Raw genomic sequence first — 17,676 nt, forward strand, 5'->3', positions numbered from 1 at the left:
AATTATCAGTACGTTTGGTTTGCGTTTTCATTTTCTGTTTTCATTTTCAATGTTTTCTATTTTCTGAATTTTGTGAAGAAAAAAATGAAAACAAGAGGTGAAAACAGAATTTCATTGTTTTCACTTTTTCCATTACAAAATCCAGAAAACACAAAAAATAAAAACGCACCTTAATTTTCTTGTGTTCTTCTCTTTGTACCTTAGGTGCCGTTGACTTTAGGCACAATGGAAGCTGGAAGTGCACGTGAAATCTTGTAGGCTCTAAGCTGAGTTTCTATTGTTTGGTGAAGTGCATTTACATATGTTCAACTGTACAATGTGAGAATGGGATCAACCATGACAATAACTTGGCCATAGGGCACAAAAAGCATGATACTTCATGCTTTAATTTCCAAATGCATTGTATTCTAAACTGAGAGTTAATGATCCACTTTAATAAACAGCTCAAGCCTCATCATCCATGATCTCAACTTGAGGAGCAAACTGCAAAATAACAACCATTCAAGATTAAAAACAGTAGACAAAGACATTCTTGCATGATCACAAATCTTGTCGGCGCGATTGCGGACGTAAAAAGGGCCCCACAAATTTCCTTATATGTGGATCCTACCAACTTTTTTACGAGATTTTAGACTTGTGTCCATTCAAGAAATTTTCTACACATATTATGCAGAGTACAAAAAACCAGGATACATAAACTAACCTCATCGTCCTCTTCAAAATACATTCCGTCAATAGCACTACCATGCTGAAACTCCCACCCTAGATTGTTCTCTAACAGCTCCTTAAATTTTCTTGCCTACACAAGAGAGAGAGATTATAATTCAGTATGTCTCACCAAAAGTATTGCAGTTAGCAGCAAATGCTGTAAGGCTGGAACGAAGTTTAAGACCGACAAAACATGTGGTTGACTTGGAATCAAAGACAACGGTTAAGCTTAACTAAAACGTTGAAGGCCTAGTTTCAATGTTCATACCCAAGATAAAAGATCCCCGTCTACGACTGACCCATCTTCCAACAATGAAAAGAAATCCTGCAGTTCCAAATATAGACAAAAACCATTTGTTACACTGAATTCAGGAAAGCATACAATATAAAAATTGTATCGTGATAAGAGTGACAATGACCAAATAGCATAAACTGAAAGATTGGTTTGTGTATAACATGATAAAAATAGATAGGTAATGGATCAAAATTTTAACGAGATTTCGGAGTTCGTGGCATCAGCAAAATACCTTGCAGAGACGGTGCAAAAAGCTATCAGCAGAAAGCCAAGAATCATCCAACAATGATGGTCCTGATTCATCAATGCGATCTTTCTGTAGTCCGTACTTCAGTTGATAATAGATGACTCTTATGAACTAAAAGTACAGTGAGAAAAAGAAAAAAAAAACAAATGAGGTTAGGCATAAGGATTAAACACCATCATTAAATCAAAACTTGAAAAACACAGGCACACAAAAACAGTTAATTTTTGTATAAAAGTTGAGCAATAACTTGTACCACCTACATTATGCCATCTACCAAAACAATATCAATTTAGGTGTTCCAAGTTGCTCATGTATTGAACATTAGGACAATAATATACTTGGGATTATTTGGAGTACTTCACTCTTGAATAATTTTACCAATCATTATTCCCCCCCCCCCCCTATTTTAAGTATGTGATTTGCAGATCTATTCCGATGACAGCTGTCTGCATACATGCAAGCATCACAACCAGTTCAATTTGCTGCACAATTCTCTCTCAGATCCAGTACAAAACTGCATATAAACAATGTCAATTCAACAGATCTTATTTTATTTTCCCTAGCACTCATCTTCCAACACCCAAAATTATGTGAAGCCAAAAGTCCTGATTTCAACCTAGACAAGAGTTCGACGAATAATATGACATCGGATTTAAGATTGCATCTCACATTTTTTTATCTAGAGTGAACTTAACAGAATTCCGGGACTTTGTTTTAACCAAAACGGAATTAATAAAAAAAAAAAGATAAATGCATTTATAAAGTTTACCTTTGTGAATAGTTGAGTTCGTGTCTTGAAAGGCTGCAAAAAGTTACACAAGGTCAATGGCCACAAAAAAAGAAAAGAGGAGAGAAAAGGGAGGGAGGGGGGGGGGGGGTTCCCCAAGAAAGCAGAAAAAAATCTTCATAGCGGAAAAACTAGCGTAGTAATATTTGTACAAAAGAAAATGGTTACTCTCATCATTTACAAATCTACTGTGTAGCTCAAAACACACCACTAAATATGAGAGGAACATGGCAGCAACAGATGTTAATCCCACAGGCTCAGAGGTAGAAGGAAGACCTTAAGAAATGGTTCAACCCAAATTGAAAGACTGAAGGGGCATCTAACACGGCTCACATGAAAAACAAGGCACAGAAGGCATATAACATTTCACAGAACAATTTGACTTAATGTTCATATTGTTAAACCGGACAGAAGAATGGGATTGGTGTAATTATTAAAGCAGAAGACCAGTTATCACTAGTTTGTTGAAGTAAACTATAATGGCAAGTCTCAGAGACATCTCGTAGTTTTTTGAACATTTATATTTAAATAAATAGAATCCAGTTTTCAGCATCAGCAGTTCAATTTCATTGTGTCATGAAAAATAGCACAGGAATACAAAAAGGAACCGGAAACTCAGACCTGTGCAGAAAGTACAAGAGTGTATGCATGCGCTATTAAGAGTAGGTGGAACTGGAACATCATACTTACTGCTTCGGAGCAGCCAAGAAAAAGGCTAACTAAAGACTTCCACTGGAAAAATGCTTCTAGTGATTGACCCATCTGCATGCATTACAGAATGTCATTTTGATTTCGACAATATCACTAGACTTCCAAAGAAATTGTCTTTAGTCATAAAAATACCAGAAAGGCAATGAATGCAAATTGCAGTTCTCCAAGAAGCAAGTCTTCAGAACATCCATATTCTTTCGCCAGTAAAGTTTCTAACAATTGTGTCTGTGATCACAAACCAAGAGAAAAACATGCAAAAGTCAGCAAATGACAGGATAAAAATGTTAATTAAATTACTGATAACCCTTTTCTCACAATTACTTTCGTAGAACAGAAGTTCCGTATATCTACCTTGTCAAGATTCAAAGAAGTAAGTTCCTGTCCACTAATCCCCTTACATTTTACAACACGGGGAATAGATGTATAGTAACAGCCCTTCCTCTGAGACTCGCCAACAGATGTTGCAGAATTACTTTCCTTAAGCTGCTTGTCTAGTGCATTCTCCATTGGTGTTTTTTGAGCACTTGAGCTTCTTACCACATCATTTTCACATTCAATAGTAATTTCCCCTCCAATTGGCTCTACTCATAAATGAACAAATTCATACCATATAAAAGAACTATTTATCAATAGAAAGAACACCTCAGTAAGGAAAATAGCATACCAAGTCGTTCTATTACACTTTTTGTAATAAAATTAGATAATTGCTTCCACTCTTCATAATGGCTAAGATTGTAAGGCCCGAGTTGCCTGTCAAACTCCAAATTTTTAACAGCTTGAATATATCTTTCTTCCTAAAGAAAAAGTAGAGAAAACAAAATAAATAGTTAAATAAATACCAAACATAGAGGGTTTTTTTTTAATAAATATTTTAAATATTTTATTTACCGATATAGGTAATTTGGAGACAATTTATGTATTTGTATCCTATTACTTATCTCAGTGTAAATGAATTAATTATGAATATATCTCGTTTACAGTGTAAACGAGATAAGACACAAATTTTTAAACAAATATCACGGAAGCACACGTGATACGTGAAAGTTGACGTACTCCATGTAAACGAGATATGAGTATTTGTAAGTATAAAAATATAATTTTTCAAAATAATAAAATAGTATTAATAATTTGATTTTGACCGATTAAAAAAATCGATATATTTTGTTACTATTTAGATTGACTTTAATTAATTTATATCTCATCTATATTTTAAATTTTAAATTAATAACTTTCTCACATTGTTTGTACTAAACTTTTTAAAACGGTTTTAAATAATTGGGTGTATGTCAACTTCCACGTATCACATGTGCACCCGTGATATAGTTTAAAAATTTGTGTCTTATCTTGTTTACAGTGTAAATGAGATATATTCATAATTAATTTGTTTATACTGTAAACGAGAAAAATAATAGAACACAAGAACTTAAATAGTGTCCAAATTACCTATACTAGTAAATAAAATATTTAAAATGTTTATTTGAAAAAAAATCCCAAACATGGAAGTGCAGGGATTTCAACAAATAGAATTAACACACTTGAGCGATATTTCTTACTTTCTTGTTTAACACCATACAAAATTTTTAATGGCGCAAGACATACAAAGTAAAATTGCACTGATTTACACAGATACCAGTATCCTTAGCATAAAATTGTAGCATGATATCCATCATTTTTCATTTCAACAAAACCACAAACTTCAACAGACAGGAACAAATCAATAATTTAAATTAATCTTAACATAATAAGCCCAGCTCCACCCAATAAAAAAAAAGATGGCCAAGCACTTATAAAGACTATTATGGCAATGTAGGACTTAACAAGTACAAGGGAGGGAGGGGGGGGGGGGGGGGGACAAAAAGAGAGAGATAATAGACACTGATTTGGAAGTATCAATGAGGCAGCTCAAAACATTGTTAACCTGCCTCAAAGTTTGCATACTTTCATTTGATAAAAACATTTTATAAGAATGCTCAAGTTCTATGAAGGTAAATCTAATGATCCATGGGTTTTCCGGATACTTTCTCAAAGTGATCTTAGTTGAGAAACAAAGTGTAAATTAAATACTAAGCAACTATCTTTCAAAATAATCATATCAATCATAATTATTTGCCACATTTCGGAATTCAGACATGAATTGATGTCTTTATAAAGTCAAGCAAACCTATACCTCTTCCTCAGACACTTTGACTAGCCTTTCCTCTTGTTTGTCCCATTTTCGAACAATTACCTGCATGGCCATGAGACACAATATAGAAAATCAATGTTCCACATTTTGAAAGGTTATAATTCATCATTACAATGCTCCATCTCAAAAGTGATTCTGTTGTCAAATGATACGTAAAGTACAAATTATAGCATCAAGATACAGTGACAGTCATGATGACCAAACAAGAAAGGAAAAAGGATTGATACAAAACTGATGGAAAAAAATAATGTAAATGTAACTGAATAATTTAACAGATATTGAGATTGAACTATTGATTTTCTGACCTCTGAAGGGCCAACGTCAATGAAGAATCCAATGATTGGTGAGAACTCCTTTCCCTCTCTGCCAGAGGCCAAAATATAAGAAAAAAAATCGAAGATAACAATGCACCGAACAATTGAAAAAGCATGTCAGAGGAAAGAAGCATCGTTTATTGATTTATTCTAAAAATTATACAAAAAAGTAATATCTCATGCATAATATTTATTGGTCATAAAACATAACAAATTAACAATATAGAGAAGTCTTAAACAAGGGACATTATTTACAATTGTAATTGGAAAGATAAGATACTAAACACACAGAAGGGGGAACTCTTACAAAAGCATTGCATCAACAAACAAAGACATACCCGCCATTCTTATTTATCTAATTTGAAACAGCAAAGTATGATGGGAAAGGGTTCAATTAATAATGGTATTTTACTATTTTGGTGAGAACTGAGTGGTGTCAGAAACCCTATTGTTACAACATATACCAACAAAATAAAAGAGGTGGGTTTGGAGAAGAATTAGGCCAGGATAATCAAGAAGCATGAGCAAACCTGGTTGAAGAACTATAGTAGACAAAATGAATTCCTGGTGGAATCATCTTAATACCCTTAAAAGAAGGCCCTACAGAGAACATCTGAGCATAATAAAACAAAACGATGAGTGACTTGATGCTTGAAAGCACCAATAAAGGCAGATTTTACTTCCAAACAAGCTTCTGAGTTTCACTCAATTTTCAGATACTATAACAAAATACAACATTAAATACACTCCTGCACTATACGTGACAAAATCGGAGCAAAATTTTGCATTCCAAAACCCTCCTAATCAATTTGCACAACACTTCCTACTTCGCTTAATCCAAAAATCTTGACAAAAGAATAAAAGGCACAAAAGTTGGTAATTTCACTTCATCTATCTCTCTACTCGTCCCCATTTCCCAACTCAAAGAAGCACTAGTAATTCAGCCTAGCTAATAGCCTAATACACCATAAAATTACTTCTTGTGAACTAGGAATATCCACATTATACGAATTGCCCAACATCAACAAACCAAAAAATAGGGAGTGTTGATTTTGGTTTAGGTTTAGGTTAACCTGAGTATCGATGCCGAGTAGAGTGTACTGAGGGACGTCAAGGAAGAGAAGAGTGACGCCGTGCTTAACGAGCTCCAAAGCTGTTCCAGGATCCATAACTGAAAACAGAGACGCAGCAATTAACCAGCTTCAACAAAATAATCAGTATGTTTGTGGTTTGGACTTTGGAGGTAGAAGAAGGAGAGTGGCAAAAGTGCAAACTTTAGTTGAGACTTGAGAACAAGAACAATTGAGAAGCATCTTCGGTGTTTACTTTTTAGAGCTAGCAATTTAAACATTTATAAATAATTTTTATCTTTTATACCATGCATAATAAGTAAAACTCTAAATAAACCTCTTAAAATTGGCCCTTTTAGTTCATATAATATCTAAAAATTAATCAACTGATCCACAAATTGTGACACAGATTGATTCTTAATTATGTCACGTTGTCGTTAAAATATATGGATATCTATTTTTATTTTTAAGATTTTGTCATGAAAAATAATAAATGCTAAATATATAAAAATTAATTATTTTACTATAACAACCTTTTTCATCAAAAGCAGGATTTTATAATATAAAATAAATTATAAGAAAAGAAACTAGTAAAACGAAAAATTCAAGAGAGAGCTAATATATAAATAAAAAACTAATACTTTGATATTTACAAATCATTATTATGTATTTTTATCCATTACAAAAATTTTTATGTATATTTTTATTAATTTACTCTAAAATATAAATATAAAATAATTAATTTAATAACTAAATTTTAGTATCTATGTAGTATTTATTATTTTTGTAAAACAGATTTATTTAGTCATATAAATAAAATGATGAGTAATTATTCAAACCAATTTCTAAAAATTTTAAAAGCAGATAATATCATTCTTAATTTTTTTTAATTATTATTGCATACAATACCTATTATACTCTTATCATTTTATAGTAGATTTAAGTTGGCTAAGTGACCCGTAGAGTTTTTTCTGTGCTTTGTTAGGATTTTTTTTGTGATCAGAACAGATCTCCTTGTGACGGCTGGAGTTGACATAACGCTCTCTCTAGAAGCCAAATGTCAGAGGCTTGCGAAACTCACCAACAACCGAACACAGATAGCGATCAGGAGGAAGATGATGTGGTACGTTTGGAGGAGAGGGATGTGCTAGAAGACATTGATGCTTGCTCAAAAAGTCTTGTAGAAAGACTCTTTACAGAGAAGACATTTTCAATAGGAACGCTCGACAATGCTTTTAATGCAATTTGGGAAAGACCACAAGGATTCAGAGTTGCTGATATGGGAAATAACCAATTTCAATTTTTCTTCGATAATGAAGTGGAAGCAATCAGAATTGAAAAGGGTTCTCCTTGACTTTTCAATGATTATATACTTCATATTCGAAGATGGTCAGAAGAGGATACTGCTGCAGCAAACAAGGTTAGTTCCTTCTCGATATGGACTCAATTGTGGGGGCTACCGGAAAAATTCAAAACTATTGAGACGGGTAGGAAGATCTGCAGCAAGGTGGGAAAGGTAATTGATATAGACTTCTTCGATGTCAGAGGTAAGGAGTCGAGGATTATCAAAGCAAAGATAGAGATCAACAGGGAACAACGAATTAAGGACAGCCTGAAAATTGCGGGGCCAGATAAAAGTTATGTGAAAATCGGGCTGAGATACAAAATAATTGGAAAGTTTTGTACTTATTCTACGCTCCTTGGTCATGAATCTAAAGGTTGTAGTGCCATGATTCGGGATTCTAAGGAGGGGACAGTGACTCAAGACCGAATAGGCGATTGGGTTCGTGCAAATCAAGTTGGTAGAAGAATAAACAGGGACGAGGACAAGGCCAGTGCAAAATCAAACTTTATAGGCCCGAATGAGGCTAAATCAAGAAGGAAACCAGCTCCGGCATGGCTGATTCATGGGTTCTCCAGCCTCAGTATGAAGGACCAAAAGGGAGAACCATTAATAAATACTGGGGCTGCTCAAAATGACAATACCAAAGGAATTATTGATGCTGGAAAGAGCAATCAGATGGGTTCAAGGGAGGGTGATTCAATTATGGTGCTAGATGAAATTCCGGTCTCAAATCTACATGATACTTCGGAAGCGGGTCTGGATAAAAAAATAAAAATGAAGCAGATGGCGCGTAGAGGTGTAGTGAATATGAGCCCAATTAGTGGTGTCAAGAGAAGAACTAATGGGAAGGAAAATATCCAAGGACAGAAGAAGCTCTGTACAGAGGAAAGCCGCATACAACAAGCAGAGGTGGAGGGTGCCAGCCGACAAATGGCACCCATAGCACCATGAGAATCTTAACATGGAACTGTCGGGGTTTGGGGAGACCCCTGACAGTCCATAATCTAAAAGGGATTCATAAGTCCCACTCCCCCGAGGTTGGTTTCATCTGTGAATAAAAAAATCAACCTCGGATGGTGGAAAAAGGTATTGAGACAATGTGGATATTCAAACTGGTTTTTGGTGGATCCATTAGGTACAGCGGGAGGACTTATTTTGGTATGGAAGGAGGGTTGTGAGGTAAGCATCATTCGTCACTCCAAATATTTTATTGCTGCGAAAGTTAAAGACTTGGCTTTGAATGAGCTATGGAGTTTGGTGGGAGTCCATCTGAGCACTAATGATCAAGTTCGGCATAACCAATTTGAAGATATTTCAGACTACCAGACACACTCATTAATGAAATTCACAGAATTCTTACTCAGTACTGGTGGGGTAAAAAAGGAACAGAACGTAGAATGGTTTGGATTGGCTGGGATACAATGTCCAGACCTAAGAAGGAGGGGGGACTAGGCTTGAAAGATTTGAGGGCTCAGAACCTAGCCTTATTAGGAAAACAGTACTGGAGGATTGCTACTCAGCCTAATTCTATCCTAGCAAGAACACTGAAAGGTAAATACTTTAAGTACAGCAATGCGATGAGTGCTGACTTAGGAGGCTCACCATCTTGGGGTTGGCGCAGCATCTTAGAGGGCCGAACGGTTGTTGAAAAAGGCCTGGACTGGAGGGTTGGCTCTGGTAGTTTCATCCAAGTATTTAGCGACCCTTGGTTACCTCTGCCATATCCGTTCCGTATCCCTCTGTTACAACCTATTGTCCCGCAGAATTCGGTCTTCTGGGTAAAAGATCTTATGCTGCCTGATAGAAATTGGAACCACAACCTGATTGCCAACAGTTTTCTCCCTGAAATTCAAAGCAGAATCTACTCAATTCAACCTGTAGATGGAGAAGATGTGCTTCAATGGAGTCTCAACAAATCTAAAATGTATGACACGGTCTTAGGTTATAACATTGCTTACCTATTTTTTCACCCTCCATTAGAGCACTGCCTTGACCACATGAAGCAAAAGCATATTTGGCAGCACTTTGGGAAGCTGAAAGTCCCTCCCAGCGTGAAGATGTTCCTCTGAAAATGCCTCCATGGTCGAATTCCAGTGCTAGAACTCATCCATCGCAGATTTCCAAGTACAGGTTCACTTTACCCTTATTGTCACACGCAATCAGAGTCAATCACCCACTGCCTAATTACATACAACAAAGCCCAAGACATTTGGACTAGAAGTCAGATTTACCTGCACCTTCCACATCCTATCGGTGACCAGTTCTTTGAATGGTGGTAGGAATTGAAGACAAAGCTTGAGCGGCAACATGATGGAAAGAGGTTGATGGGTCTTGTGGCAAGTATCTGTTGGAACATATGGAAGGCAAGAAACCTTTGGGTCTTTGAGCACACAAACCAAACACCGGAAGAGACGTTTCAAATGTCGGTAAACCTGGCGCAACAATTCATCTCTCTAGCCTAAACTCACTGTCTTAGGTTTTCGTTTTTTCCCCAATTCTCCCTTCTAAGTTTGGTTCAGTTTTATTCACTTTGCCTTTAATGAGTTTTTATTTGGAAAACTCCCACTTTTTCTATCTCATGTCCTGCATTTGGACACTTGTACCACTTTTATGATGCAATAAAAGTCCTTTTTAACTTTAAAAAAAAAAAGCAGATAATATACTTCTAAAAAAAATTAATACAAAAATTAATCTCTATATCATTTTTTTTTTGTCAGATATAACAATCTCCAGTCCATTTTTCAACGTGATTCACTAATGTTGAGTTAACATGTTAATTTGCACACATGACAGTTAAATGTCTACGTGTGCCAGAAAGACAAAACAGTTCTTGACCTTTTAATAAAAAACAGCGTTGTATTAATAATGGTATGAAACGCTGCATTTAGCACCTAGCGGCACCACTTGGGCATTTTCTTTTTTGCGATCCTAAAACCCTTGGAAGCTCAGTGAAGCAGAAACAATAGAAAAAGTGAAAGCCAAGGGAAGCCAAGTACAAATTTCTTGAATCTGCCTCTGTCGTCCTCGACTTCTGTGCCGCCCCGGAGGATGGATGCAGGTCGCCGTCAAGTACGTCCCCATCAACCACCTCGTCATCAATGTTGACCTTGTGTCCATCGCCCTCCTCCGTGGCGCCATTGCCATCCAGGAGGATATCACTAGACCTGAGTGTAAGAGCCGCGTTAAGAAGCTTATGACCAACTACGGTTGTACCGCATTCGACATCATATTCAACGACGATTCTTCGAATATTGGAGACGCTTAGGAGCAGGAAGCCATGTCCCAGAATGCCATCGTCATCGATGCTGTTAAGCTTGCAACTCAGTTCTTGTTTATTGATTTATTATGTCTGATTTTGTTTTTTATTTTTTGCATCATAGGTTTTTAGGTCGTAGTATTCTAATGTATTGGTTGAATCAGGTGAGTGATGATTTTGTTTGTCATTTTGTGCATGGTTGGGTTAGAAACTAAGAATTGTATTGCAGGGTTTTTCTTTGCTGGTGTGGACGTGTGGTGGTAGTTGTTTGAGAAGGTTCAGGTGGAAAAGCCAGTTACGAGTCGATCGTCGTTATGAGTTGCGATGGCTTTTTTTTTTTTTTTTTCTATTACAAGACCAAGGATTCCTTTGTCCTATTCGCACATGTAGACACTTAATGGTCACATGTGTGAGCTAATATATCAATTTAATATTTAATATTTTTTGTTAGTGAATAATGTCAGAAAATAAACTGAAAACTGTTATGTCTAATAAAAAAAAAGAAAAATTAATCTGTGTATTAAATTTTTTAAGATTTTAAAATGTGCACTTTTAAAATTTTAAAGATTGATTTAAGTAATTCTTCTAATATGATTTTTTTTAGACTAACACTTTTAGATCAATTGAAAATTTGAAAGTTAAGGAAAGTAAAGTGAAAATTTGAAGGATCATGTTTAGTTATAAATAGGACGATAATCGAAAATATTTAATAATAAAAATAAATAAATAAAAAATAGTCAAAATTTATCTTATTTAATATTTATTAATTATTTATAATAATTAATAAATATTAAATAAAATAAATTTTTACTATTTTTTTACTTCTTTAGTATTACTGATAAAATAAGATAAATCAATCTATTTTTACCAATTTTAGTTGTAAGTTGTAATTTACAACATAAAAATTAAAATTAAAATCAAATTTAAATTTAAAAATAATTACAAATTTTAAATTAATTTAAATTAATCTAATATTAATTCATTATTTAATTTAAATAAATATTAATAATTTAAATTTTGTATTATGGAAGTAGTAACTTATGGCTGAAATTAGTCCCTTACCTTTCAGCTATGAGAAATTGGGAATACCACAGAAAAAAAAATTACAAATTTACGATAGAATAAGATAGAATAGTTCACTCCATTTTACCAACTCTAATGGTAAGTTGTAATTTATAATATAAAAATTAAAATTAAAATAAAAATTAAATTTAAAAATAATTACAAATTTAAATTAATTTAAATTAATCTAGTATTTAATTTATTACATAATTTAAATAAATGTTGGTTGTTTAAATTTCCAATTATGTAAATTTACGATAGAATAAAAAAAAAATGAAAAGCAGAAGAAAATACCTCGCCTTTTGTTTCTCCAAAGCAGAAGACACTCCGTGATCTCTGACTTCTCTCCACCGTGGAACCTCCCTCCACCTAAATCCCCGCCGCCGTAAAAACATCCGCCTCCGATCCAAATGAAGCGCAAGAAGTGGTCGGAGCAGGAGGAACAAACCCTCCTATCCAAGTACTCTGAACTACTCCGCTCCGGCACCCTCGCTAAGCTCAAGACCCGCGAGAAGAAGTTCAAACCCGTCGCCGACCACGTCAACTCCCTCCACCACCATCGCGATCCCTCCGCCTTCCCTTTCACGTGGTCATGGCGCGACGTATCCATCAAGGTCCAGAACATGCGCCACCAGTACCTCGGCGTCAAGCAGAAGATCCAAGGTCTCTCGCCTCACTCTTTCAACTGGTCCGATGGTCTCAATCACTGGGAGAATTTTCTTTATTACAAGGAAGTCTTCGGCGATATTCCGTCGTCCTCTTCGATTGCGAGAAACGGTTCTAATTCTGCGGTTTCGTTGCGTAGCCTTGGATTTTCGGGTTCTGATGATGATATTATTGATGAAGATGATGATTGTGATGAGGATGAGGAGGAGTGTGAGTGCGGTGGTAATGATTTTGATGATGATTCCGGGGAAGAGGTGAGGCGGATTGGGGGTATTGGCGTTAGGGTTTTGGAGCTGAGGGAGGCGGTGGCGAAGAGGGAGGAGAGGAGGAGGGAGAGAGAGTTTCGGAGGGAGAAGGAGGAGGCGGTGGCGGAGAGAGAGCGGGAGAAGCGGAGGAGGGAGGGGGATGATAGAGGAGTTGAGGTGGAGGTGGAATCTGAATTGGAGGAGAGGCGGTTGCGGTGGGCGAGGAGGGAGGTGGCAAGGAGGGCGAGGCTGGAGAGGGAGCTGGAGGAGGAGCGGAGGCGGCGGAAGAGGGCGGAGGAGAGAATGGAGGAGGAGGAGATGGAGTGGAGGGAGAGGATGGTGGCAATGCAGGTTGAGCATGAGAAGCAGATGATGCAGATGCATGTTGATGCTTGCCAGAACCAGATGCAGATCCTTGGGATCATGGCCAGGATACTATGCCAGTTCTTTGGCTCTGGGAGTGATGGATTGGGTGGTGGCAGCGGCAGCGCCACTGGCAGCGGCTTGGCAGCGTTGCCCTCTCAGGTGTTGCAGAATTTGCAACACACTGGGGAGTTGGGGAATGTAAAACCGGATGCTAATTCGCCTTCGGAATTTATGTAAAAAAGGATTGAAGCAGAGTACTCTGTTCAATATACTTCATGGATGTTGTCAACGTGAAAAAGATGAAAATGAATATTTCATTGTATCGCCAGGTCCTTTTTGTGTTGTTGAAATTATAGGTACCATTTAACTGGAGGCAATTTTATTCGAGGAAATCCTCTAATTCTTGATTCTGATGATTGTTTATCATACCATGTGTTTAAGCTTTCTTGATTGTGAAGGGAAACTCCTACTTTGGGGAGGGGAAATGCGGGAAGATGTTGACAGCTGCCCAACCAAGTGCTGAGTGAGAAAGTCTCATGATGAGCTCACTTAACATATTTGTAAGTTTTTAGAAATACTATTATTAGACCTAAGGTTGCTGAAAAGACGTAGAAAGTAGCATTTTTTTATGCAGTTCAATACTTCATGAGGCTGCTTTGTATGCTAAGTGCATTGGTTCTTCTATTTTTCATAGATGACTCGGTTAATATAATTCTATTTCATTAGAGTTGAGTAGATGAGGCTCTAGCCTGTATGGTGAAGCCTGCTCAATACATTTTTGAAAGGAATAAGCGTATGAAACAAAGATCAGAATGCAGAAATCAGAGTTTACACTTAAAATTCCCAGTTAAGTGTGAACTGGTGAGTAATCATAATATGTGAATGTGGAAAATTTATGATCTTTTGGTTTACATTAAAGCACTAACTAGTGACATGTTGGTTTGCTGGTCTATCATCTTGTACGTTATTTTTGGGTCTCTAACTAATGAGCATTGCATATTTGCATCCACATCTTGACTTCCTCATTTTGACATGAATCATTTCAGGGAAGCTTATTCGTGAGTAAATAGTAATACACGTTTCAATTGGGTTAATACGTTCATAAATAATTCTCAGGTTATTCACAGAGTAGATTTGATAATTTCTTTCATCAGAAGTGTGTCTTGGTTATGTGGCTAATGTTATTCTGTTGAGTGAATACGAATGAGAATAGAGTTTGCTTGCTTATTTGTGATGCACTGCTGTGATGAGTGATAAGTCATGAGTAATGGGGGGAAAATTTCCCTGAATGTTGCAAATTATTATACTTGTTTAGAAGTTCCTTGATTCTTTTCCTAGAATTTTTGCTGTTGATGTTGGTAAGAAGGACTGGTTGTGGGAAATTGATGTTGCTTTGCCATCCCTACAAAATACAAATTGTGAAATTTCCCTTTCACAGTTGTTTTAAAATATTTCATCTGTTGAAATTTGAATTAGATGGATGGTTTTTTTTTTTTTCTCCTCGTTTTGGTTGTGAACGGGATTGATGGTTGAATCCTTTTCCCGGATCAGGATATATGGGTAAATCTGAATTCCTGTTTGTGGGCTTGTGGCGGTGGGTCAAGTATTACTTTTGGGCTTGTGGCGGTGGGTCAAGATATATGTATGATTTTATTCTTGTGGTTCAAAAAGACTGTGTGGTTAAGGTTTACGAAATCTGAGGGTAGCCATTTATTTTGGATTCAGTCCAAGCCCAAGTCCTGAAAGAAAAGGTCATAAGTCCCGTTTTTTTTTCTCTCACTTCGTAGTTGTCACTTGTCACTAGTCAGCCGCCTAGGGTTTTCCAACCTCCCTATATATACACTCTATGACCATCACAGCCTCACCAATTTGAATTTGATCGCTTACTTTGAGCAGTTGAGCTTTCTTCTCCCATGATCAATCTCTCTTCTTCTACGATTATTATTATTATTTTCATTTTTTATATTAGGTTAGATTTATGTAATTTTGTTTTTAATATTTGAATTTTGCTGAATTGATTTATATTTCAAATTGAAAGGAGTGGAGAGAGCAGGGATTGTGTGTATCGGTTGTGTGCTAAGATTAATGCACCCTTCCGAAAGAGTTCCCTGCAACATTTATTATGAGAAAGTGGGCAGTTGTGTTTCATCTTCTCCGTTGATAGTCACAACAATCATTTTCCCTACATCTTTTTCCTTTCCTTTCAATTTTCTTTTTCAACTTAGGTTTATTTGATTTGCATTTTTCAGTTCGTAAACATTTGAAAAATAAAAAAAAAAACACACCCAAACTAAATCAAACCCACCCGTAATTTGTGGTGTTTGTTTCCTCATGTTTCTTTGCCATAGAAAAGTACTTATTTTTTCCATGGTTTGGATTTGCCCATTAGGAAATGTATTTGGCGAACATAGCATAACTTTAAACAACTGAGTTCGTTCTTTTTAGAACAAGAACCCTTCAATTATTTGAACTGAAAAATATTGCCCCCTTGTAAACCTCACAAGTCGCATATCTATGTCTCAGAGATTGGTACAAACGAATCCCAAGTGAAAATTATTGATAACCGAATATGATAATAAGATGTTAAAATATTGTTCAGGAAAATAATGGTGAATTTTGTTTAGACGTTAGGAAGATAAATTAATTAACACAAAATTAAGATATGAAGGACATTATTATGCTTAAAAATGTGATGGTAGTATGGTACAGGGTGTTCGATACTTAATAAACGAAGTAAAGAAAGACTCCTACAGGGTTAGGATAAAAATTTAATAAACGAAGTAAAGAAAGGCTCGTACACGCTACTAACTAATTTTTTTCTTAAATTAAAAATTAAAATTAGGTTAGATATTTGAAATAAAAAGCCTTAAACGTTAAACCTAACACACATCCAAAAATTAATCGCAGATTGCATTTGTGTTTTGCTACTTATTTGTGCATTGTAAATTTGTAATTTCTAACGGTAGTTGATGAGCTTCTTTTTACAATTTTTTCTCAACTTTTTCCAATTATTTTTATTAATTCAAATATCTTTTGATATACACATCGCACAGAGAATCAAATACCCGGTAGAAAATGGGTCCCCGTTATTCGTAACATAATGTGATAATGGGACACGAAATAGTTTTGTACAATGGGCTCTAGGATCCGTCGCCATTCCTAGTGCAACATTATGAAAATAAACTTGGATTACTTAAAAATGTTTGGACGACAATAAAAATAATTCTGAATTAACTAAAAATTATTTTATTTTATATTCATTAGTTATTTCTGAAATAAATGTATAATATTAAATGTGATATGTTGTATTTATAGATATTATATGTATAAAATTATAAATATTAAATTAGATAAAGTAACATTAGATTATTGTCTCTTGGTATTGCTAAATCTGATAAATTAGACGGATTTTTTTTATTTCTACATGATCCCAGATATTTTGGCTGTTAACAAAGGCATTAATCGCTTAAACGTACTGTGTTAACAATAACTAGAAGAATATTATTCATTGTGTTGTTGCAGCTGCATTTCAAAAGTTAAACAAACTAAAGAAGAGTTAACTTTGTGTCAATAAAAAGTTTGTCTTTTATAATATAAAAGAAAATTGTATATCTAATAGTGTACCAAAAAGTAGTAACAAACATAATTTGGCTTAACTAAAATGTTCGTATATGTCTTTACATCTAATAACTCCCAATTGACGACGCAAGAGGATACTCCGGCGGTATATGGTACCTTCGGGATCCTGGCATTTGAAAGGTGGACATTATTTTTTATAATCATCAGCTTGTTTATTCATAATCAATGGGATAAAGTCGGTCCTGAGTCCTGACCTATGTAATCTAGTGAAAGCTATTTTTCTTGAACCTTGGAAAATAAGCAAAGTTAATGAAATGTTTATCACTTTAATTTCAAAGGTGGAGCCAGTCTGAAGCCTAAAACACATGAGACCTATAAGCTTATGCAACGTTTCATACAAAGTGGTCACCAAGATTCTTGCTAAGCGATTGAGAATGATTATGGAAAAGCTTGTTAAATCCAGCCAATGTAGCTTCGTTCTTGGAAGTCAAAGTTTTCACAACATTATCATTACTCAGAAAGTTATTCATTCCATCAGGACAAAGAAAGGAAACAAAGCTTGGATGACTATAAAAATCGACTTGGAAAAAGCTTACAACAGACTCAAATGGAATTTTATAAAAGACATTCTGGTTGACATCGGACTCCCTGCTCACTTTATTAATTTGATTTGTACGTGCATTTCCACAGCCAGGATGCGGGTCTTATGGAATGGTGAAACTTTGGATGAATTTCTTCCTTCCAGACCTATCCGGCAAGGACACACCCTATCGCCTTACCTTTTTTTTCTTTATATGGAACGTCTCACCCATCTTATCAGTGTAGCTGTGAAAAACCACT

At 35.6% G+C, this 17,676-nt stretch overlaps 2 protein-coding genes and 1 non-coding gene across 4 annotated transcripts; 2 read left to right on the forward strand and 1 right to left on the reverse strand.

Annotated features, from left to right (window-relative positions):
- Window positions 1-252: 252 nt before the first annotated feature.
- On the reverse strand, window positions 253-6,574 carry LOC107609454 (AAR2 protein family). The gene is made up of 13 exons (XM_088493796.1): window positions 6,321-6,574; window positions 5,778-5,860; window positions 5,239-5,296; window positions 4,916-4,975; window positions 3,413-3,542; window positions 3,100-3,329; window positions 2,881-2,973; window positions 2,728-2,799; window positions 2,020-2,052; window positions 1,236-1,361; window positions 977-1,033; window positions 704-799; window positions 253-483 (listed from the first exon to the last, which is right to left on the reverse strand). The coding sequence occupies exons 1-13, from the start codon at window positions 6,414-6,416 to the stop codon at window positions 445-447; spliced, it is 1,173 nt and encodes a 390-aa protein (XP_088349922.1). The 5' UTR covers window positions 6,417-6,574; the 3' UTR covers window positions 253-444.
- A 5,665-nt stretch (window positions 6,575-12,239) lies between these two features.
- LOC107609599 (uncharacterized) lies at window positions 12,240-13,984 on the forward strand. 2 transcript variants are annotated; one of them, XM_016311599.2, is made up of 2 exons: window positions 12,240-13,613; window positions 13,716-13,984. In XM_016311599.2, the coding sequence occupies exon 1, from the start codon at window positions 12,391-12,393 to the stop codon at window positions 13,492-13,494; it is 1,104 nt and encodes a 367-aa protein (XP_016167085.1). In that variant the 5' UTR covers window positions 12,240-12,390; the 3' UTR covers window positions 13,495-13,613; window positions 13,716-13,984. The 2 variants fall into 2 exon arrangements, with proteins under 2 accessions (XP_016167085.1, XP_016167086.1); XM_016311600.2 differs by having other exon boundaries at window positions 12,246-13,613; window positions 13,699-13,984.
- A 1,319-nt stretch (window positions 13,985-15,303) lies between these two features.
- LOC148550388 (small nucleolar RNA snoR135) lies at window positions 15,304-15,447 on the forward strand. Its single transcript, XR_015895232.1, has one exon. It is a non-coding gene; the product is annotated as a small nucleolar RNA snoR135 (small nucleolar RNA).
- Window positions 15,448-17,676: the final 2,229 nt, after the last annotated feature.

The sequence above is a fragment of the Arachis ipaensis genome, chromosome B7, assembly GCF_059453495.1.
Source record: "Arachis ipaensis isolate K30076 ecotype BB chromosome B7, ASM5945349v1, whole genome shotgun sequence".
In the NCBI taxonomy this organism is placed as follows: Eukaryota; Viridiplantae; Streptophyta; class Magnoliopsida; order Fabales; family Fabaceae; genus Arachis; species Arachis ipaensis.